The 24,668-nt window shown below is 46.7% G+C and overlaps 1 protein-coding gene across 3 annotated transcripts in view; it reads right to left on the bottom strand.

The window, feature by feature from the left end:
- Positions 1-24,668, bottom strand: part of LOC126526611 (deoxyribonuclease TATDN1) — a 61,900-nt gene that overhangs the window by 5,689 nt on the left and 31,543 nt on the right. For all 3 annotated transcript variants that reach the window (XM_050174476.3, XM_050174474.3, XM_050174477.3), the window contains exons 6-9: positions 21,229-21,401; positions 14,483-14,559; positions 12,532-12,602; positions 2,168-2,300 (exon numbers count right to left, since the gene is read on the bottom strand). In XM_050174476.3, the coding sequence (XP_050030433.2) occupies positions 2,168-2,300; positions 12,532-12,602; positions 14,483-14,559; positions 21,229-21,401 (454 nt within the window). The remainder of the gene's footprint in view (positions 1-2,167; positions 2,301-12,531; positions 12,603-14,482; positions 14,560-21,228; positions 21,402-24,668) is intronic.

Raw genomic sequence — 24,668 nt, forward strand, 5'->3', positions numbered from 1 at the left:
CGACCGGGATTGTTTATTTTGTGAATTTTGGGTAGTAAGTAGAATTGGCCGGGGCCAGAGTTTCTTAGTATCAACGCTTTGAACGTCTTACCGGTTATCTGCCCTGCCTTGTGCAGAGTGGTTAAGATGTCCCTTCGTTCGCTTTCAAATTTCTCAGTAGGATTGCTTGGGAGTTCTGTATAAAAGTTAGAGTTGCCCAGTTGACTGAAACCTTCGGCTAAGTAATCCAAGTATTTATCGCGTGCCTCGCCAGGTGTCCATAATTATTCGGAGAGTTCAGGTAGCTGATCACGACGCCCCTCTGTAGTTTTTCTATCATAAAAGTACAGTCGAACCCGACTATATCAAACCCGTTTACATCTAATTCTTCTATATATATCGAACAATTTCTGGACAAGGTACAGTTACCATGAGTATATACAGCAAAAATTCCGCTTACATCGAACAAAAATAGCAGCGACTCCCGATATATCGAACGTCAAGCGGCGGAAAAATGCCCCCAGATGTTGGCTTTCCCTCGCAGTGGCAGAGAAACCTGGCGGCATGGCTACATCCAACCACTCTCCCTACCGTGACCGCGCTGTGTTGAGCGAGCCGTCGACAACCCCCTGCAAAAAATTATCCTGGCCCACTCGCAGCGCTTGCTCAGACAGCCAATCAGAGGCTCTTGTGCCCTCGTCATGCAAGATCGCGAAAGTGCGAGTTGTCTTGCTGCTTTTCTGGTTCATTGTGTGTGCGTCTTGTGGGCCTTCTCCCACATTGTTGCCGTGATGAAGCGGCAGAATTCGCCTTTTGACATGAAGCTCGAAATCATAAATCGGGTTGAACACGGTGACAAGTCGGGCGTCCCCGCAGCGTGCAAGATTCCGAGGAGCACTCTCAGCACGATCTTGAAGAATAAGGGGGAGATTAGGGCTAGAGCGAAGAAACTCGCGACCCGGTGCCCGTGGCGCCCAACGTGTACGTATGGCCGTGTATGAGTGGTTCACTGGAAATTGCTTCAGCCGTGCCGGCTTGTGCGCGCTTGGTGATGACTGTAAATTCTGATGAATGCGACGAAGCCGTTGCCGGTGTTGCCGAAGTTTGGAGTGAGCTATCAGAATTCCCGGAAGCTGTTGACGGATCCACGGTGGACGAGTTTGTGAGTGCAAATGATGATGTCGCGACCATGGGAGAGCCCAAAAACGAAGACTGCATTGCCGATATCGTACCGAGCACAAGTGAAAGTGGGCACAATGAGGAAAGCAACGACGGTCCTTTGCCCACATCCTCCGAAGCGATTAGTGAGCCTGCACTAGCCCAGTGCTTCTGTGCGAATGCGTAAAGTTGCAGCCTCAGCGGCTCCGACTCCTTAGAGAATGTGGAGCAGTGCGTGCGTCGCAGGCAGCAAAATTGCCAGAGCAGAAGAAAATGCAGGAATATTTCATGCGAAACAGCTAGTTTCATGAATAAAGTGATTTTGTAAATGGTATGTGCTTTTATGACATCCAATTATTTAGCAGGCTTATATCGAATTATGCTCTATATCAAACTGATAGGCGTTTTATTGCGAGTTCGATATAGCCAGGTACGAATGTAGTCGAACGTTTTGATATTTGCACACCCCTAATCTTTTTCACGTTTCGGCGGTTCAGTTTCAGTAAAGGTTCTTGAAACTTCTTGAGTTCAGTTTCTGGCTTTATTAGAATAAATACGATGTAGTCCATTTTCAGCGATAAAAAGTTAACTAGGAACAAGCAGACAACATCAGATAACATCATGGCGAGCTGAACCAGAAATTACAAGGCGGCGTCGCCACCCATCTTTCATTTTTTATTTCTGTCTGGCTTGTCATGCCTTTTCTCTCAGTAAGAGTACTCTTGGTTTTTGTGGAAGGCTAATTTACTGGCACAGCTAAACTAATCTTTCTCCTTAGTGTTTCCATGGAATAGGCAAGACAGAATGCCAACAATGCAGAGGGGTCAAAGGGGTTAGACGTTCCAGCTTCCACACTTTGTTGCCTTGTTTGTAAACAAAGCCAAGATGTCTAACCCCTTTGGCTACTCCACATTGGAAGGTGGCATTTTACCTCGCCCATGATTAATATGAGCCTGTCTTGTCTTATCGGGCATTTCGTAACAATGGCATTCACTCTAAGCAGCACCCAACTGTCAACCCCATGGCTCACACAAGGTTTGCAGGTTCGTTGCGGCCTTTGACCATGAATCCAGCCTCAAATCGCTCCTTCTTTTTGGCCGGAAATGATGTTCGGATCAGCTTGGCTCCAGCATGTGTGGGACGGATCTCGCACCACGGGCAATCTGCATAGAGATGCACATCTATGTCAAGTACATGAAAAAAAAGAAGAAAAAAACTAAACCCTCTTTTACGGATACTTTACAGCCTCTTACTGTGACAGCATGTAGCAAAATGTCGATGCGCAGCACACAATAACTGCCATTTTTTTATTGGCGTTTTTACGAATCTTTACATACACCTCGTGCTCCTACTGATAAAGTGAAATCCTAATTCAATATGTCTTAATTCGAATCAACGGACAGCTTGAACTGCTTTGTTGGCCTTGGCAAATCCATACAAGCATTTGAATTTTAAAAAAGGTCCCCTGAACTTGAAGTCTGAAAATTATGTAGTCGTTATTTCAAGTAACATTTTTTCAGTCTCACGGAACGCCTTTCAAACACACTTGAGCCAGAAGCCAAGATTTGATGAATCTCTAGTCAGTGCAATGTCATATACTGTGTATTTTAGCTTTGAGTGATAAGTTAGCGGGGCACATTAAGCCCACAGTGTATGCACCGTAGAACCACAGTAGACATCCTGTGTGATCAACGTTTTAGCATACAGAAATAAATTCGAGTTTTATAGTACCAATGCGTGACAACGTTAAATACTGTGATTCCATCTGATAGGTGCATATCAAAACACTTTTCACCACTTCGTAGCCCTTCTGGCCTAACAGCAAACACTTAATCTCAATAACAACAAATCGCAGCTAATACTTTGTCTTCAACAGGAGATGAGACCAAGCAAAGGATGATTTTACCATTAATCTCATGCTGCCACAATAGAGTGGAAGTGGCAACGTTGAATTTAGATTGAAAGAGGCAGTATGGGCGCAGCCGTGTTGTTACACAATGATGATCACCAGAGGTAGCTGCTGCTGCAACTGTAGATGTCCTGCAATTAACGCTAGCCACGGGTCACCAGTCACAGTTCATAGAAGCAAACGGGTACACTTATCTATTTTTGAATTCCAAGACTGAATTATCAGCACTCTCTCCATAAACCGCGCTTCTGAGACACTGCTACGAAAATACAGTCAAACACATTGTTATAATAAAACTGCAAACAAAAGATATATTTGCTATATCTAACATTTATTATAAGAGCATATTCAATACACGTTGATATTGACCATAAACATTTTAACTTTACTTCATTACATCCAATAATTCGTTATATGTGTATTCACTAAATATCAACGTTCAACCATACGGTAAAAGCTTGGTAATTCAAATTTCACGGGGATGCTCACTGATTTCGAATAAATTAAGTTCTAACTAACAGAAGTGATAAGAGAAGGTTATAGCTAAAGATGAAAGGAGCGGGAACACCTCTTGAACCATCACCTTATATTTATGAGAGAAATCTGTGATTGTTTTCTGCTTCACTTTCCCCTTCAAGAGTTCAAATGTATTGGAAAGCATCTTCCTCTTCAAAACTGAATAAGCTAGCGTTATCAGCAAATTATGCGTCGCGTGCCGCTGCTCATGGTGTGTTTGATTAGGCACGTGGTGTGTAATCTTGCTTATAACCTGAGTGCCAGTAGAAGGCTTCGATGGTATCTCCAGCCATGCATTCGCAAGTTGTTAACAGACCTGAGGTCTGTACCTGAACAGGAATGCGATCGTTCTGCTCAGGTCCACCAGCCTCCGGTACTTGCCACGCAACGAATACATGGTGGCATGTGCGGTGTAGGTGTGGACGCCGTGGCAGAAACGTCCCAAAGCACACAACAAAGATGATAAAAAATGGCACAGCTTATCTCACTTGCTCGACCTTTGTGACTGGCAAGTTGCCCGACTGGCCAAATCAGTGGCATGTTCCACTGTCGATGCTGCTGCAACTGACCATTTGAAAAAATAAACGTAAGAACATGGTGGCCATGATGTGTTTCTGGCTCCTTTAATCATTTAAAGCACAGCCTTTGAGATCTGAGGGAGTTGTTGCTGGGGCGTGGATCGATGACGATGGTGATAAGCACATCGCGCCATCTGGGAAAGTGACAACCAGTGCGAGCCATGAGCCGGCCACGGTGGCACACAGTTTGAATTATCTGTGTGGCACGGTCAATTCTCATGCAAATTAATGAGCTCTTTAGTAGATGAAGTTCTACGGATCTCGGCAGGACAGTGCCAGTAAGCTTGAATTATCCAAAATTTCAAATGAATGAGGTGTGAATTAACGAGCTTTTACTGTGGTATGTAAGGCCGACACTAGCGCTCAGCGATACGTTTCTGTTAATGGTATTGCAGCTGTACCACAAGAAGACTAGGCATTTTCTTTAAAAGGGTGCTTTCTTTAGTTTGAACATGAGTTTATTTGATTAACTTTCTGGTTGAATTTCAATTACCAAGGTTCTAGCGCACAACATTCTGTACATACGGCCATAATTAAGTGGCATGTGGCTGTTTAAGCATGACAAAGACAACAGAAATGCATGGCAGCTAGTTCCTTTTATCGCGTTGCTGAAGTAAACCAAGGATGCCTTAACTGTACGAGAGAATTCATCGCAACAGAGTGCATCTCAAAGGCAGTCTGTAGTATGCAGGAAGAAGGGGCAGAGGTGATAGAAGAAGCAGTGACTGTGGAAAACACTTCAGAACGTGCATTCACATCCAGTGATCAGATAGAGTGTTAGCGAGTGACAAACGGTGCAAGTGGGGGAGAGTACAAATGGTAGTGAGTGCCGACAAGTTTGTGTCGACACAAATTACGAAGAGGCCGTGAGTAGCTTGGAGAACATAGCCAGTGGTCTATTTGTGTTACAGAATGGGTGCCAAGAGAAGGGAAGTGCAGTCAAGGAAGGCAGAGAATTAGGTGATGCAATGAAGTTACGAAATTTGCAGGCATTAAGATGCGGTCCACTGGTGCAAGACAGGAGCAGCTGGAGATGGTTGGAAGGTGCCTTCCTCCTGCAGTGGACTTTTATACGGTTAAACCTCGGTATAACGAAGTCGGTAAAATCGTCAATTGGCTTCATTATATAAAAATATTGCTACACTGAAATTTGACCTTGTCTGCAAATCAGTACGATCAACAATGGATTTTTGTTACACAGAAGGGGCCACTAAATTTTTTTAATTATTGGGCAACGGGAAAAAAGCACATTTGAACGAGAGAAAGATTACTTTTGTTAAATTGAATAGTCAGCAACAAGAGATACAGCTTTATGCAGTGTCAACAATCTCTTCACCTCATTGGTACAAAGTGAAGCCAGTAACGCTTTCATGTCCACTCCACCCCCACAGCTGACAGTGCTGCCCGCAGAGGGACGTCACTATCATAAAAAGCACCAGCAGCAGGGAGTGACTGCTTTGTCTGCCTCCCGCTTAAACGCGTCTCCGAAACCTGTGATTAAACAACCTCCAGTACTAAACGTGTGGGAAGACAGCGCACACGGAGCCACGCCATTCGGCACACCTACTCTTTGCAGACGTGGCAGATTACCTCTGAAACGGGGCGCAATGGCTGCGTATGTTCCCAGCCGCACTGGCAGCCATGGCCGCACTAGAAAAAAAGACGTGCGGCAGCCTGCCATCCGCCCTTACGTGCGCTTGATAGCATTACCCCAAGCTCGCCCCCTTCTTCCCCTTTCTCCTTGCTCGTGCAGAAAGACGGCGCTCATCAAGCAGCCATCCTTCTTGGCTCATGCTCAAGCGCTTTCGCTCACACCTAAAGCACACAGTGCGCAGAGAGCGATAGGACCTCCTCACACATGGATTTTATACGGAAGATGACGCCACCGTTTTGGCAGTTGCTCTTGGTTGTGCAGCATGCAATGTGAGAGGTGCATTCGCAAGCAGTCGCTTGTAGTTCAATTATTTAACCATCTTCATGTGGGGAAGTTTCCATTTATTGTCTTGGTATCCCTTCGTGGCAGAAGTGAAATTTCCTCAAACAGTTAAACCTTGATACAACGAACTTCAATATAACGAAATTCTCTATATAACAAAGTATTGACTTTTTTTTATAATTAATTGTCCACAGAACACCCTGTACTTTGAACCTCAATATAATGAAGTGTGTTTATATACCATTTCAATATAATAAAGTTTCACTGCCACTGCAAAGAAATCAGCAGGCAGTCAGCATGGCTCAGCACATACGCAGCAAGCGCCCTGTTTTAGAGGTAACCTGCCACGTGTGCAAAGACTGGGCGAGCTGAGATGGCGTGGCACTGTGTGCCTTCTTCCCACGTGTTTAGCGCCGCAAGTTGTGCAATCTGGAGTTTTGGAGACATGTTGAAATGAGAGGAAGGTGAAGCATAGCTCACCGCTGCCAACGTTTTTCATGATAGGGTCGTCCCACTGTCGGCGACACTGTTAGACGCGGGGTCGGAGTGGACACGAAAGTGTGGCTGGCTTCGCTTCGTACTGTTAATGTGAAGATATCTTCGAGATAGCATGAAGCCTTACCTTTCGTCTCAGACCCTTTAATTCAACAAAATGACTTTTTCCCTCAAACTTGCCGTTTTTGACTGCCCGATAATTCAGAAAATTTTGTGGCCCCTTCAGTGGAAGGAAAATCCATCGACGATTGTACTTATTTGTTTCAACGATTGAATTTCAGTGTGGTTGACTTACGTTAATTCGACCCTGACGGGACTGATGAAACTGGATAAAGTATTTAGCAGGTCGAATGAAACAAGTTGCAGAAAACCACCAACACACACCACTGATTCATCTGCCGGTATTTGCCCGATTCTAACATGCCCCCGAATCAGTTGGGTCGCCACTATTTATTTGTCCAAAGTAAAAAACTAACGTTGAATTGACATTAAAGCTCCTAAGCAAAGCAGAAATCTAACGCGCACCGGATTTTTCAGCAAGAATAATGTGTTGCACAATGGCAACCGGTTACCTAAAGACTGCTCTTCCGCAATACAGCCGTGTTATGCGGTAAAGCATACAAATGCCGTTAGGGCGATTTTGGTTTCTTGTACAATTGCACGACGCAGGCAGTTTTCAACCCAGTTCTCGTAAAAAAAGAAGAAATATGTGCATTGAATTAGGTAAATACCATAATAAGACATTGCGAGCTTCGGTTATTGCTTGAAAATATAAACTGTACGTCACGATGGCGGGCATTGTACTGACACTGCTGAGTGGTTTGCAAGGCCGTCAGTCGAGCACGGGCAAGCTGGCGTGCATGGTCAGCGAGGGCGATGGCGTCGCGCGCATACTCGGTTGTTGAGATCGCAGCAGGAGGAAGTCCCATGTCTAGGGGCAAGGTAGGTTCGCGACCGTGCAGTAGATAAAATGGAGAAAATACAGCAGTGTCGTGCCAGGAAGAATTGTGTGCAAATGTGACGTGAGGGAGTGCAATATCCCAGTCGTGACGGTCCTTTAAAACGTACTTGGACAGCATATCGGTAAGAGTACGGATTAACCGCTCTGTCAGGTTTGAGGATGGTATGAGGTAGTCAGCTTGTGTTGAATGGAGCAAGAACGTACAATGTCGGCGCTAACTTTCGAGAGGGAGTTTCGACCACGGTCAGTAAGCAGCTGTCGCGGGGCGCCATGAAGCAAGACAATGTCACACAAGAGAAAGTCCGCGACGTCAGTGGCGCAACTGGCAGGGAGAGCCCGCGTGATAGCGTATCGGGTGGCGTAATCAGTTGCGACGGCTACCCATTTGTTCCCAGAGGATGACGTGGGAAATGGACCGAGGAGGTCTAATCCAACACGAAAGAACGGTTGCACAGGGATGGTGATCGGCTGGAGATAACCGGAAGGTAGCACCTGAGGTGTTTTTCGACGCTTGCAGGGATCACAGGCAGCAACATAGCGTCGAACGGAGCGAGCGAGACCAGGCCAATAGAAGCAGTGGCAGACGCGGTCGTACGTGCGGGTTACCCCAAGATGTCCTGCAGCGGGTGCGTCATGCATCTCAAAGACCACAGTCTGTCGTAGCTTTTTTGGCCCGACAAGAAGAAGATCAGAGCCGTCAGGGAGGAAGTTCCTTCGATACAGAATGCCGCCCTGGAGGACATATCGGCAAACGGATGTGTCGGTAGGTGTAGAGCCCAGACGCTCGATAAGTGCTCGCAGCGATAGGTCTCGGTACTGCTCATCGGCGATGTTAGCGAAGGCAGACACAGAGAAAATGCCGTCGGCGGTACTACTGTTGGCGTCGTCAGGCTCGTCTACCGGGTAGCGAGACAGGCAGCCAGCGTGCTTGTGTAGTCGGCCAGATTTGTAAGTGACAGAGTACGAATATTCTTGGAGGCGTAAGGCCCAGCGACCAAGTCTTCCTGTAGGATCTTTCAGTGAGCATAACCAGCAAAGCACGTGATGGTCTGTGACAACGGAAAAGGGTCGGCCATATAAGTATGGGCAGAACTTCACAACCGCCCAAACTAGGGCCAGACACTCATGCTCAGTGATGGAATAATTGCGCTCCAAGGGTGAGAGGAGCCTGCTGGCATAAGCGATAACACGGTCGTTGCCGCGCTGGCGTTGTGCCAGTACTGCGCCACTTCCGTGACCGCTGGCATCAGTATGGACTTCAGAAGGCGCAGAAGGATCGAAATGGGCCAGAACGGGAGGCGTTGTGAGAAAGTCGATAGATGCGAGAATGCAGATCGCCCCACTGGAGAGGGGCGTCTTTCTTCAAAAGCTCGGTTAGTGGACGTGCTACGGCGGCAAAATTTTTCATGAAACGGCGGAAGTACGAGCAAAGGCCGATGAAGCTGCGCACATCCTTGACGCACTTTGGAACAGGGAAGTGCGTAACAGCATGGACCTTGCCTGGGTCCAGTTGCACTCCGTTCACGTCAACGAGATGTCCAAGGACGGTAATCTGGCGACAGCCGAATTGGCACTTTGATGCGTTGAGCTGCAGACCAGTTTGATGAAAAACATCCGGACTGCTGAGAGACGCTCGAGGTGCGTAGTGAACGTTGGGGAGAATACTATAATGTCGTCCGAGTAGCACAGGCATGTGGACCATTTGAAACCGTGAAGAAGGGAGTCCATCATGCGTTCAAAAGTTGCAGGAGGGTTACATAGACCGAACGGCATCACTTTGAATTGATAAAGACCGTCAGGTGTTACAAAAGCAGTCTTCTCGCAGTCGAGATCGTCCACGGCAATCTGCCACTAGCCGGAGCGAAGGTCAATAGAGGAGAAATAGCGAGCACCGTGGAGGCAGTCAAGGGCGTCATCAATCCGAGGTAGGGGATACACGTCCTTTTTGGTAACCCTGTTAAGGTGCCGATAATCCACGAAAAGCGCCATGAGCCATCCTTCTTTTTGACCAGTACAACAGGTGACGCCCATGGACTACATGACGGTTCAATAATGTTCTTGGCAAGCATTTTGCCAACTTCTGCATGAATAACTCGACGCTCAGCTGGTGACACTCGATACGGGCGGCGATGAATAGGAGGGGCATCGCCGGTATTAATGCGATGTTTGACAGCTGTAGTTTGGGCCAAAGGACGATCGTTAAAGTAAAAAATATCGTGGTAGGAAAACAGAACGCAGTAGAGTTCACGAGCGTGCTCGGACGGCAAGTCGGGCGCAATCATTTTCTGTAAGTCAGCGATGGTACAATTTGCCGACTGCGATGGTAGAGGAGCATCGGATGAAGTGTCGTCTACTGCAATGGATGCTACTGAGTGATCCGCGAATGAGCAAGGCTGGGCCAGAGACATCCCGCGTGGCAGCACTTGTGTCGTCAAGCCAAAGTTGACCACTGGCAGGCAGACGCAATTCGCCGTAATAGATAAAACTGTATGAGGTACTGTGATCCCGTGTGTAAGTAGCACGTCTTGCATAGGAGCCGCGATGTAGCGACTGTCGGGGACTGGTGGGGATGACACTAAGTCAACGTAAGTCAGTGCCGAAGGTGGCAAGCGAACGAAGTCGACGGAACTGAAGCGACTGGGGTGTGGTTCAGCGGGATCCAGAACAGGCAGGTCGAGGCGGAGAGTACTGGCGGAGCAATCGATGAGAGCAGAATGTGCGGAGAGGAAGTCTAAGCAGAGGATGATATCGTGGGGACAGTGAGCGATGACTGTGAATGGCACGATTGTTGAGCGATCGGCAAAGGAGATGCGGGCGGTACACATACCAATTACGGGGGCCGTTCCACCCTCGGCGGCACGAACAGGCGTCGTGGCGGGCGTGATAATTTTCTTGAGCCTGTTACGAAGGTCAGCGCTCATTACTGACAAATGCGCCCCAGCGTCTACAAGTGCAGACACAGAAACACCGTCGACTTGCACGTCCACAAGGTTCAGATGAGTGGGCAACGTCAGTAGAGGATTTGGCGGCGTAGGGAGCAATGCAGCATCACCTCGAGGCGCTGCATTGTCTAGTTTTCCGGCTGGGAGCGGCGTCCGAAGGGAGTCGGCGAATAGGAGCGACGGGGCTGGGGAGAGCGAGATTGTCGTCGTTGGGGCAAAGGCCAACGAGAATAGGGGCGGTTCGGTGCAGGAGAATCAGCGGCGGCATTATCGGAGCGTGTGGCATAGGGACGAGAAGGGCCACCTGGGGGGCTAGAGTAGGCAGTATAAGTAGACCGGGTCGGGGAACTCCAGTGACTGCGACAGTGAGAAATATGCCTGATTCGATGGTAGTGAAAACTAATGGGCTTGTCGTCAGCAGTGCGCCATTCAGATGGGTTGCGGAAACTTGGTGGGTAAGAAGATGCGGGACGGGGCGGAATCGAAGAAGCCGGGCGGGTATCAGGGCAATGGGCCGAGCAGATGGTGTGAAGACCCATGTTTGCGAATTCCTGGCGGACAACCGCCTGGATCAGCGAAATTGTGACTGCAGATGCGTTGGTGGGACTGGAGTCGAAGGCAGCCGGATAGGCGGCCTCGATCTCACGCCGGACGATCCTGGTAACATCGACAGTGTTGTTGGGACAAGGAGCGTTGGCACAGGAAGATGTCGCTGGGGTGTTGGGGAGACAGGCAAACTGCTGGTCAATACATCGGCTTTTAGCGAGTTCTCTTTTATAAGCGGCACTCTTTTATAACTGCATCCACCGTCACCTCGTTGTTGCAAACGAGCAAGTTGAAGGCGTCATCGGCAATGCCTTTGAGGATGTGGGAAACCTTGTCTGACTCAGTCATGTGTGAGTCAACTTTGCGGCCCAGAGCCAAGACGTCCTGAATGTACGCGACATAGGGCTGTGTTGACGTCTGCAAGCAGCCGGATAACGCCTTCTGCGCGGCAAGTTGGTGACCGTAGGGGTTGCCGAATAAGTCTTGAAGCTTTTGCTTAAGGCAATCCCAACTGGTGGGCTCATCTTCGTGCGTCCGAAACCAAACTCGAGGTGTGCCACCGAGGTAAAAGACTACGTTGGCGAGCATGATAGTATGGTCCCACCGGTTATTGCGGCTGACGTGTTCGTACAGGCTGATCCAGTCATCGACGTCTTCCCCATCTTTGCCCGAGAATACGCCAGCATCACGGGGAGCAGGGAGAGTGATGTAGGTCGTCGAAGTGGCAGCTGGTGTCGGAGCCGGCAGATTCGAGTTGTCGTCGCCGGGAGCCATGAAGGAAGGCTCGAAGTACTGTCCACTGCGAAGCTCCGTGACGAGGTACAGGGAGCGTCCACCTCCACTAGATATGTTACGTAGAAAGACGCAGATGAAAAGCTATATAGAAGCATATTTACAAGAAAATACGCCGCACTTTGCCAAGAGGCAACAGCCCACGCTAGCCTCTAATCGTCATCGTCGTCTTCACACTGCTCGCCTTTTCGTGATCGCAAATACTGTTCCATAGCAATATAAATAAACTTCGACATAAAGAAGCAAGGTGCAGATTTTACTTACTATGGTTGATTGAGGTTGAACTGCATTGACATCGTGTATAAACACACTTTGTTATAGTGTTGAGATTCCAAGTACATGGTGTTTTATGAACAAGTTAAATAAATTGTTGTATACTAGAGAGCCTTGTTATATCAAGGTACAAGTGTACAGGAAGATGATGATAATGATGAATATCAATAGGCGGGACTACAAATGAGGCACCGACAGTGATATTGAGTGGATGCGAGTACGAACGTGAGTGACTGTAGGTGAGTGAGTGCCAGGGAGTGGGAGTGAGTGCGAGTATAAACGTGGCTGGGTGCTGGTAAGTGTGAATGGAAGTGACTATGAACACTATGAGCAACCGCCGCCGAGTGTGATTGCACATGAGTGTGACCGAGTCTTTCAAGATATTGGTGAGTGAGCATGACTTACTCTGTCATCCTATGCTCACAGAGCACATGCACATTGCCCACCTGTCTCGATGAGAAGTCGTTCCCTGGGGATAGTGGCAGCCACCGCCAGGTTCTCAGCAGTCTTGAGGGAGCTGTCAAAAAGAAGGAGCTGTCACTCACATACAACCTGGTAAGCCAGTTGTCTTCACCTGGGGTGACTGGTCGAGCAAGTGGCTAGACTAAAGCCCTAGTCACACAGAAAACTGTAGTGAGCAACTTCGTTATTAACTTTAGCAAAGTTTAATGCATAATGTTTAGGAAACGCTGTTGCTGCCTCGACAAAGACAAGTTCCCCGGCCGAAATGTTGGCTCAGTCAACATTCCTTGCTTTGCCACTGTTCATCACTTTATGCCTCCATTTTCTTGCGAACCTCTCTCTTGTTTGGGAAGATTTAATGCCATTTGAATACAATGACATTTAAAAAAAAACAAGTCACATTAGGTTCCAGCAGTGCCATGTGGAAAAAACGTTAAGTAGTTCACAAAGATGGCATTCAAAGGTCAGAATGTATGCACAAAGCTTTCTAAATATAGCTGTCTTTTCATGAAATTCTTCTGTGACACGATATTACCGTATTTATTCGAGTATAAGGCGACATTTTTTTCCAAAGCCCTTAGCCCCCAAGTCCTCCCTTACATTTCAGGATAATAGATTCAGTTACTGTGTAGTTATGGCGGCAGCAGCGCCACATTTCAGGCGATCCAGATTATAAACGGCCCTGAAAATTGTACCAACCAAAATAGGAGGGAAGCCAGTACCGTATTTCCACCCGTACAACCTGCACCAAGAATCTCGCACGTTTAACAGTAAAAGCAGAGGATAAGACGTATGCGAATTCTGCTTTGACGTGTGTCTTCACAGTAGTGTGAATTTCACCTTATAGCATGGCTTCAGGGCACCGCGGTGCATGCTGCTTTAAAGCCAGCCCTCAAGAGAATGTTACCATCAAACCAGTTTCGTTATCTCCTAGGGAACACCTCCCTACCCCTCCCTCAGTGTGTTAAAGCTCCCTTCCCCTCTATTCCATGGTTGTCATTTTGTGTTTTGGCTGTGTTAATTCAGTATTTTGGGGAAATCCCCGCCAAGTCCAACTAATCTGTCTGCTATCTATATCACCGTATGGGAGTGTGCACATTTCATATCTAAGTTGTTTCTCTTGGGTCTCCCAACTGAACTTTCGCCTTGTAACTGTGACCACCTTATAATCAAATAAACACCGCATCCGAAATTGTGAAAAGAAATGGTCAAATTATTGTTAAAGATCTTAGCTGTCCACATGTTTTCTCCGCAAGAAAAGACTCACTACTGCTTGTGCTGCCCCATGAAGTGTGCGCTGCCTTCTACCAGAAGCACAACAGAACACTGAGACAAAAGCAGCTCGTCTATGGCACTGCAGCAGAAAACGAAAAGCACTGTCTATGGGCTGTTGCCAATTTCACCTGCTTCAGGAACTTGTGAGTAGAGTAAACTTCCTCAAAGCAAGTGTCCATCTAGTGTCCTTTTGCCATAAGAATACTCCAAAGGTAACATGAACGAATGAAAGGCGAAACTTTTTTTTGCAAATCGTATTTATTTTTAGTAAAACTCGACGCAACATCAGTAACATCTTAGAATAAGCCAAATTTCATAAACTCTATGGAAATTTCGGTAATGTTGGCAGGTATGCCAGAAGGAAGCAGATTGTTGCAGTTTCTTTCTCGCTCACTTCCTATCGTCATCATACATTGTCGTTTCTAAATGTCCCGGGCTCATATTGTAGAAACCCATGAAGGACCACACAGGAAGAACGGTCAATGAAAAAGTATAATGGTATTATGGAACAACAAAGGGATGATGGTGACAGTGGTTGAGTGAGGAATGAATTTCAACACGGAAAGACAAAATAACGGGGATGAAGCCCTATACCTCTGTTCAGCTTTGTCTGTCTAACTGGTTTGCTGAAAGTGGGCAGGAGGAGGCAAGAGTGCTCACCAGCCATTGATGCCAATGAAGAGGCCCAAGTCCAGGAATGCAGCTGCCTCTTCCTTGCTGCCATCAAATGAATGCACCTGCAACACAAAGTTCACCCACGAATGGAACAACACTACCCAGCAGAACTTAAGTAACGTGAGGTATAAGCGAGAAGAACAGGGAAAACAGACGGGCTCAATTCTTAAAATGCGAGAGCATTGTTTGCCTGCCCCTATCCACCTCAATCCACCATCTGGTCTTGATATTATGACTGCGTTATAACAACCAAGAAAATCTAGCCCCTACAAGAAACTGGACACAGGCCTGTAACACTGTAAGGGAGTACCTATCCTCGATGCTATGTTAACATTTGTGAAGCAGTGCAAAATATGTGCGACAGTAGAGCAAAAGAGCTCCATCGTGATTCCACAACATTAACGCACATGCCCAGTTCGCACGTTAATGGTTAGAAAGTCTCCAGGGATGCAGAGAGCATGTGGCTGGAAAAATGACACAGCCAAACGTATACATGTACTGTCATGCAATTGGCTATAATGGAAGTTGAATAAAGTGTGTTTGGCTTAGTAACATCGGCCTTCGAGCTAGTTGGTACATGACCAGAAGGGCTTGAGGTGCAAAACAAGACGAAGACTAAAAAGAGACACCATCGAAATTATAACTTGGACAACAAATCATAGGTGGGCTGCGTCAGAAGTTTCTCACAGTGGCAACAATATGAATCCAACTGAGAATGAAGCCAGAGAAAGCAAAGGGGAAGTTAACAGTTGTTCTCAATAGAGTTTTCAGCACAGATTACTGGAAGGAACTTTGACAATGCAATTGCCGAGCTACCAAGGGAATAATGGGTTAGTACAACATCGATTTGCCTTTACTTTATGCTTGTGGTTTCGGAAATAACTTGTGGCTTTACTTACTGTGCTTTTGTCTGTCGTTATTGCCCTAAATCTTGAGGCGATCCTGTTTGTCTAAATGTAGAAGGCAATGAGACTTTGCACAGATGCATAATCATTGACAATTGTTGAATTTATAATAGAATATTTTGTTGAAAGTGATCAACGTGCAAAGTCGCAAAGCTGTTTGAGGCCAGATGCACGAGTTTTACGCAAATCCATGTACTAGCCATGATTCACACGCATGCAACTTCTATCCACTCTAGTGCAAGGGTTGCAAGATGAAAGCAAACAAAAAGACTACTAGCCACTGGCATGAAGAGTCACAACAGATGCGTAAGAATAATTTATTCATTTATATTAAATATTGCCAAACTCACGTGAGAGTACAGCAAGTGGGCACACATAGGGGTCCCACGTATGTGGTGCGTTACCATGTTGCTCATCAGAGAAACTTTCTTTACCACTGATTATACATTCCTTAAATAATATTGAGGGCATACATACTGAATCTGCTGTTACCATTCAGGGGCATTATAAGGAAACTGTACTGAAAAATTATAAAAGAGACATTAGGCTTCGCAATAATTGCAGTCAAACTTCTTACACGAGTTACAAAGAAAGAACATTATTCCACACTATTAAACATAAAAGGCATGTCAAAAATGGAACCACAACCACCAGCAATGGGTCAAAAGTTTCTGCTCCCCTACTTTTTGCTTCTTCAAGACAACACAGACAGCTTTCCTGGGGACAAAACTGTCATCTCCACCTACATCCATCACATATGGGGTGCCATAGACGTTTCACATTTTTAAGATAATGAGACTTCATATACAAAGTATTTGCAGGATGTTGTGCGCAGATGGACATTAGGTATGACGCAAAGAACCCAGCATAACCAAAGGTGCAGAGCACTGATCCTATATTCACAACACTGTTGAGGGGTTGCAAGCTCAGTTTTAAAAACTCGGTTGCTTCTACAAAACCGTCCTATGACAAATCACAAGTCAGTGACTTCATTGAACAACTGGAATCCGGCCTGCAATAAATCACTTCTTTCTCTCCCCACTGCCTATGACACTGCCAGAAAAGGAAGACACGAAGAATGACCAGCTGAAATGTTGCCACTTACGTAATGCTGTTCTCCCAACATTTTAAGGTGAATGAGCTAGCCAACAGGGAACATGGGAACGTGAACCTCTTGGGCTATATTTCTAGTGCTTAGCACAGAAACTTGGAACAAAGCAGACGAAAGTCAAGTCACACAAAGTGCTCGTGTGTTTTGACTTTTGTCCGTTTCATCCAAAGTTTCTGCGTTAAGCACTACAAAAGATGTACCAACAAGAATAAAACTCTGCTACTCCCACAATGCCGTTCCCTAAAATGTACAAGGGCATGGCAGCGACAGTTGCTTCAAAATGCAGATTGAGGTGGCACATTCACGACGGCGATGGAATTCAACAGCCTAAGCGGCATTCGAGGTACACATTACGGCCATTATTCCGTACTTTGCCACACTAAGTGCCCCAGCGACAATGGCCACGCCACATTCTGGTGAGGGTCCAACACTGCAAAACTTTCAATATCGTGTGTTATCGAGACAAGAGGCAGCGACTGTTTTCACCCCTGCAACTAAGCTGCTCCAAAGCCCTCTGCCTTGCTTTGCTATCCTTTACACCGTCATGCGGCTACGGCATAAAAAAATGGAGAAAAGAAACCATTGGTGGTTCGCACATAAACAAAATACAGTCAAACCTCGATATATTGAACATGAATATATCAAATTATTGCATATAGCAAACACTTTCTATATCACCTGGAAAATTGCATGCATTTTTAATTTTTTATTTCGAACGGGGTTGGACGTAAAATGGGTATATCGAACTCTACCGTCCCAGACCATGTGCGCTCTGTTGACAAGCGATAAGCTTTCCCGCAACAGCCTCGAAGATAGCGGTGGCGCGATGGCCGTTCCCGACTGCTCACACATAGATTGCGTCGAGGGCGCCATTAGAACGTAACGGCACACACACGTGGCGGCTTGGCTAGTTCGATAGCGTCAATGACGCATTGCATTTGTCGCACTGACCCCTCCTCAGTGCCACGCTCTGTGCTTGCCGTGCCTCGCAAGATTCGCATCCACAAAGACAGTGCGCACTCACTGCGCTCACTCCTCGAAGCATATTGAAACACTGCCAATAACAAAGTATTCAGTGGCGTCTGCCAAGGCATCCTTGGCAGGCGCCACTGAATACTTTTTACTAAGCGCTCCAAACAACAATCCCCTATCGCACCCTTGGTTCATTGATTGATTTGCAGAAATTTCTGACGTGTCTTTTACGTGACTTCATATATTGAATTCTGGCTATATTGAACTCTTTCGTGATCACCACGCTGTTTAATATATAGAGGTTCAACTGTAATACTGCAGCTTAAGCAATCTTCACATGCAAAAATTAGCCAGCACAAATGGGCTGTATGCCACCTATGAAGCACAGCAAGCATTATCATGAAAGAAGTGAAAATACAGAAAGCCCCCCCCCAAAAAAAAGACCAACACGACCCGAACAAATGGCAAGCACAATGCCATGAAAAGTTTCCCTTTGATAGCAATGTCATTTAAATAAAGTTTCTGGGGTGGAGACAGTGTCTTGGAAGTGATGCCGAGCCACAGCCCTCTAACACCCCTGTCAGACAGGCTAGTTTAGTGTCCCTTTGAGCGAGTGCACATTGTTGTTGGCGCCATTCGCAGATTTTCGCACGGAAAGGTTTAGTGACACTGCAGTAGAATGCCCTTGCCTAGCACTGCGGTCGTCTAAGCGCATAGCCTCAATGCTCAGTAGATGGTGGGCACTGATTCTGGAGCCAGTTGTTTTGTTATTTCATGTGTTCTATGCACCCCCATTAACAAAATGGCAATTCTACCTTTGCCAACAAAATCCGCATTGTTTCTCAGGCACCGACACTTCTCTGCTGTCATGCGGTGCATCGCTTAGGTGTGAGATAAAATGCTGTCTGGTCTTCGCTCCTGAGAAATGATCCGTGTTGGGGCTATTTTGCAACTGCAAACGTTGGCTACAGTAACAAGTAGGTATATAATGTGCTGGCTGATTTATCGATCAGCAATGCCATAAATTATAAATGAGACTTTCCTTTCTCATCAAGCTGCACACCACCACAGTGGTGTGCACTGCAGTGAATTGCCTTTGCTGAAAGTGTCACTAAATTTGCCTGTCTGACTCCAGTACTGTTAGCAGGAGCATGGCAATACATCATCCTTTAGTGGAGAGTAGCGAGTGCTTTCTCCTCACTCGATGCAACTTAAGTTGGCTACTATTTTTACTTGCCTAAGACCCCTCGGTATTTCTTGTCAAAATCTTTGCAAGGTGTGGCTCTTACATGAGTTGCGCATATGACTATCACGTAAAACAGCGGAAGGTGTTGCAAATGATGCACAGAATAATGCAAACACTGGCTGCACACATACTTATTGCAGATTCAGCACCAACGATCAAGTTCCACTTCATTCCTCATCAGTCCTGCTTCTTGAGCTTAAGACCTCATTAGCACACTCCACAAAATGCTTGCTGTGCAGCTGCATGCACAGTGCCTGGTAACTTTGCTGAATTTTTGTTCTTAATATCAGAGCTCAAAGACCTCTTACGCGCTAAATAAGGTAATTTCAACATATGTATCGTGCCCATGCCATACCGATAATAATCCCCACAAGGATCACGATACAGATTATGCTCATGATCATGTCCTTGTGCAAGTGTTCCTAGGAAGAAACTTCACAACTTTTACGAGGACATGATGTCAATATCCAAAGGTAATGTGTGGCCTAAGACAGCAAGGTCCAAATTCTTAATGATCCAGCTTTGACCGGAAAACCACTAAATTTACCTCTGTTGGTATAAATGTGCAAGGGCTTCAACTCCAGAAAATATTTTCAATAGAGTTAAACCTCGATATAGCGAAGTATATTACTTTTCATAACCACTTGTCCATAAAACACCATATATTTATAACCTCAACATAACGAAGTGAGTTTGCATGCGATTTCAATATAAAAAAATTTCACTGCCGCCACAAAGGAATGCCGAGACAATAAATGGAAGCTTCGAAGTATGCAGATGGTCAAATGATTGAATTAGAAGTGGCTATTTGCAAACGCAGCTTTCAAATTGTATGCCGCGTGACAAGAGCAACAACCGAACTGGAGCCGCATCATGTTCTGTATAAAGTCCAAGTGCAATAAGATCCTATCGTGCCCTGCCCACTTCGTGCTTTAGGTGCGAGTGAAAGTGTGCAAGGGTGAGAACAGAAAGGTGGTGGCTTCACACACCAGTGCCGCCTCCCTGCGAGAACAAAGGGAAAGACGGGGAGGGAGCGAGCTCGCAGTAACCCAATCAAGTGCGCACGAGGAACGAGGCGAGGAGTAAGTTGGCGCGTGGCTACGCAAGGCTGTAAGGCCAACCGAGAGCATATGCAGCCGTGCTCCCTATTTATAGGCATTGTGCCGCGTGTGCAAAGAGTGGGCGTGCTGAGACGGCATGGCACTATGTAAGCTGTCTTACCGCACGTTTAGTATCGGAGGTTGCATAATCTCGAGTTTCAGTGACTCGTTGAAGCGAGAGGCAGACGAAACATATGCTCCACGCTGCCGGCGCTTTTCACGATAGCGTCATCCCGGCATGGCCGATGCTATCAGCCGCGGGGGTGGAGTACTCCGCACGGGAAAGGCTGGCTGACTTCGCTTATCATCGACGTGGCTTGAAACCGTATCATTCGTCACCGGCTCCCGAATTCATCAAAATGAATTGTTTTCTTATTTATATTAGCTTTTTTTTAATTTCCCCATAAGTCAGAAAATACAATGGCCCCTTTCCTTGTAAGAAAAATCGATCGGCAACTGTACTTATTTGCATAAAAGGTCGAATTGCAATATTACAAAATTTCGATATAGTGAAGCAAAGTGCTCACTGCGGTATATTGATGAACCATGTGGCAGCTCTTACAGTTGTGCAGGTTTCCTACACCGTCCCTTTACCATAACATCTACCCCAACGCCTTCACACCGCGCTGCAAAACACGCCATGCGCCACATGCAGATTTCGACCGCATTATCTGTGCATGTCCTGCAGCACCACGCACCATCAAAGCACAGCCCCGATCCTATATTCAGAATCGCCATGCCGGAGCAGTGAGAGGCCGTGCTGCTCAGTGAATGTCTGGAGGACTAACTCTGGGTAGTCCAGTTGGCCCCCGCTGCCGCCGACACTTAAGGTGTGGCCACTGCCTGAGGAAGGGAGGCTCCAGTGGGGCTAGCTTCCCAGCGCCCCCGCCTCCACTGAACCCAGCAAGGACTTTCGATAAAGCTTTGTCTCTCATCTCTCGCACCCTGACTTTACCTTTAAATTTTTTGAATTATTTGAATGGGTTATGCTTGCGAATATATGGTAATTAAAAAGTGATTCAGCAATTTCTTGTTTATTAGTCGAATATATATTTCGTTTTCTTCTGTAATGTCCACCTCTTTGAGTATTCCAGCCAATGACTGGAATTAAGCTATCTGCTGCAGGCAATTTTTAAAATATTTTGTGTAGTCTAAATAATTGAAGGGAGACTAAAACCGCGCGAGAAAATGAGGACAAGCGAAAGAAACACACAACACACCACAAGCGCAGTGGTGTTTCTTTCGCTTGTCCTCGTTTTTTCTTGCAATTTTAATCTCCCTTCAAGTATGAACCAAGCAGTCCTCAAGAAGGTCCTACTGTAGTCTAAATAAGTACACTCGGTACAGTCTCTCAAGGCACAGACAGCCCAAGTCATGTGAAGTAAGGTGGCACTGACCACGGCACCGGTGAAGAGGCCCCTGTTGCGACTGAGAACGTCCAGCAGGTCGGGCGAGGCCTTGCGGCAGTGCAGGAACAGTGGCAGGCCTCCACTGGGGCGCACCAACTGAAGCTGCAGCTCCAGGTAGCGCAGCTGCGTCTCACGGTCACAGAACTGCAGCCGCTCATAGTCTGCATGCAACACAATTGGGAAACAACACTGTTACCCACAGAGTTTCTTACAATACAACCTAGTGAGAAATCTGGCAGCACTGTCAATACATGTTTCAGGGCGGGCACACAGCCACCATAGTTTTTAAAAGCCAAGATGTGAAAGCTTCAGCTTCCGCATTACAGCTGAACATAGCTTAGCCTAAAAGTGATAGCGATGCAAATAAAGCTTCCTTCGAATGAAATGTTAATTTTACGCAGATTCCACACATGTGGGAATCCAGCAACCTTGTGGTCGAGCTAGCTGGTGAAACCTCAAGGCTAGACACAGGGCTAAAAGAGTCCATGAAACGGTTAGAATAAATTTTGTGTACACGTAGCGTACAGCTACAGTAAAACATTCGGGCCACAATTTAGGTGAAGCATCTGATATTAGGAGAGCTACAAATGATTACAAGTTACCCTCCTCCATGGCCATGCTTTTTCTCCTCAACTCAATCACCGAGCGATTGGGGCAGCTCTGCCTTCACTGGCTCTGTGTCACGATGTGACGTCGTGACGTCTACTTCGGTTGCCTTGGAGCCAGCACGTGAGGCCTCTCCACCCTCTCCACTAGCTGCCTGGCAGCCGTTCACCAGCAAGAGCTATCCAAGCAGCATGCATTCCAAGCGTTCTGTCACAGCGCCGAGCAAGTCCAGTTTTCTGGTAAACACAGGCAAGCTGGGTGTTTTGACAAATGGGTGGAGGAGTAACTCTGCACACTACTACCACTGCAATGAAGGGGCTTTAGCATAAATGTCAGCACCCTGAATGATGCCACCAGCTGGTGGCACAGAGCTAATACAGTCAAACCTCAATATATCAAATGGATATACCGAATTATTGCTTATATCGAACACTTTCTATATCACCTGGAAAAAGGCATGTATCTTTAATTTTTTATTTCGAACAGGCTCAGACGTAAAATAGATATATCGAACTCTGCCACCCTAGACCACGTGCACTGTTGACAGGCAGTGAGCTTTCCCGCAACACTCTCAAAGATAGCGGTAGCACGATGGGCGTTCCCAACTGCTGCGCACAATAACTGCACACACAATCGTGGCGAGGGTGCCATTTGAACTTAGCGGCGCACACACGTGGCGGCTTGGCTAGTACGACGACGTCAACGACACATTGCATTTGCCGCACTGACTCCTCCTTGGTGCAGTGCTCTGTGCGTGCCGTGCCTCACAAGGAATTGCGGTTTGCATCCATAAAGACATGCAACAGCACGCGCTTGCTGGGCTCACTCATAGACGACACTTCATATTTTGTTATTGACAGTGTTTCAAAATGCTTCGATTGACGGACGTGGAGATTGCAGCAGAATTAACGGCCAAATTAAGACGCTGCCGAGGTTGATGCCGCAGGCGCTGATGTTGCCCTGTTCTGGACTTCACCTGAGGATGCAGGTGCTTTGGCCCTTCTACGCCACAACCGGCCTATAACTTCTGGATCTTTTAAGACTATGTAGAGGACTCAGGTTTAAGCACATGCCTGCCAATAAGAAGCAGACTACACTGTTAAAGTACTTTCAGCCAAATAAATAAATACTTTGTGTGAAGCTTTAAGTGAGTATTTACTGCACCACAATTGGGGCACGATCGGGTATCGTTTGGAGTGCGCATTCAGTTGTGTCGCACGTAATTAGCCTAGACCGTGCCGACTTTGCGCGGATGATGAAAGTGGCACATCCTATGCTAATTGTGTGTGGCGCAATCGACCGTGCACTCCCAGCTGACAAAGTCGATGCGGCCTAGGCCAAATGCGCACGGCGCAACCGAACGCACACTCCGAACAATGATTCCCGTTCGCATCCTTAGTTCATTGCTCGATTTGCAGCATCCTTGGTTCATTGACTGATTCACAGAAGATTTTGAAGCATTTTTTACATGATTGTATATATCGAATTCTGGCTACATCGAACTATTTTGCGATTACTGTGCTGTTCGATATATCAAGGTTCGACCAAGTGTAGAACATTTTGAACATTTAAAAAGACATTATGTTCATGATTAGGCTGCTGCTGAAAATTTACACAAGCAGCAATGTTGAATACACTTGTTTATTGCTATATTAGCTGTGTGTTTGTCTAGTTGAGCTCTGTGCCAGCAGGTGGCGGCACCCTGCAGGCTGCTCATGTTGGCACCTCTGCCTATCTGACAACTGCATTTACTGAAGCACTGGACATGCTAAAACTCTCTATTGTGGAAGTAATCCTCTAGTCTGAAGTGACAGCCACAAACGCATATATCCTGCCATTGATCTGGTAACATGCTGTTCGGATACCGATCAGGTACTCCGCTCGCCTGTTGCCTTGCAGAGGTACACGGTGTCGGAGCTTGACATGTCGCTAATCGCTAGATTTGTAGCCCACAATGCAGCAAGGGCAATGCGTGGCCTTTATGAAAAGAAACCACAAGACTAACACTCATCGTGCAGCAAATGTCAACATGGAGCGTGTTGTAACACAAGCAGACGGCACTTGGGGCCCTATAACGTAAAACTATCCAATATGTTTTTATTCCATTCTCCTGACGTCAAACTTGCATAACTGCCGACGCAAGCATCGGGCGGTCACCCGCAGGGTTGTCTGAACAGACCAATCAAACGCTCTCCTCATTCATAGGAGGTCACTTTTGTTTGCTTGAAAATCGAATAACATTGCCTACACTGAGCGGCTTGTCTTTTGTAATTGGCTGACAAGAGGCTAGGAGCATGCTCAAGTGGAGAGGGATTCGATGGGGCCGAGCCACTGCACTGAAAATCGATAACCGGATGAAGAGGGTGGTGCCAGCGTCTGCAATTGGTCCGCTTTCCCTTACTTAGCTTGTGGTGGCTGGTCGAAAATCCTGGCAGCATGCAACGGAAGCTTACGAATGACGCTAGAACGGATCGCCAGCAAAGAAGGGTTGGGAGAACAAGACCGTAAACGTGCCAAAAGTGCTCGAAAATGTTACACGGCCACGCAAAAAGATTTATTATACACAAATAAACCTATGCTCTCTGGCAGGTGCGAGTAGCCAGTGCCTGAGCGATCGGCGGCAGCCATATTTTATTCCTTTCGGAATGATGCTGCCTGCGGCTATTCAGAAGAAAATTCACGGCATATTAATGCGTCTTTAACGCGTACACGTCACTTTGACGTGATGTGTTCTTGCGGTTTTGTGATGTCGCGTGACAGGCAGGTGAAGTGGGTGCAACCCAAAAACTTTTGACCAACTGCGGAGGGCTGATTGCAGAATT

Source organism: Dermacentor andersoni, chromosome 8 (assembly GCF_023375885.2).
Source record: "Dermacentor andersoni chromosome 8, qqDerAnde1_hic_scaffold, whole genome shotgun sequence".
In the NCBI taxonomy this organism is placed as follows: Eukaryota; Metazoa; Arthropoda; class Arachnida; order Ixodida; family Ixodidae; genus Dermacentor; species Dermacentor andersoni.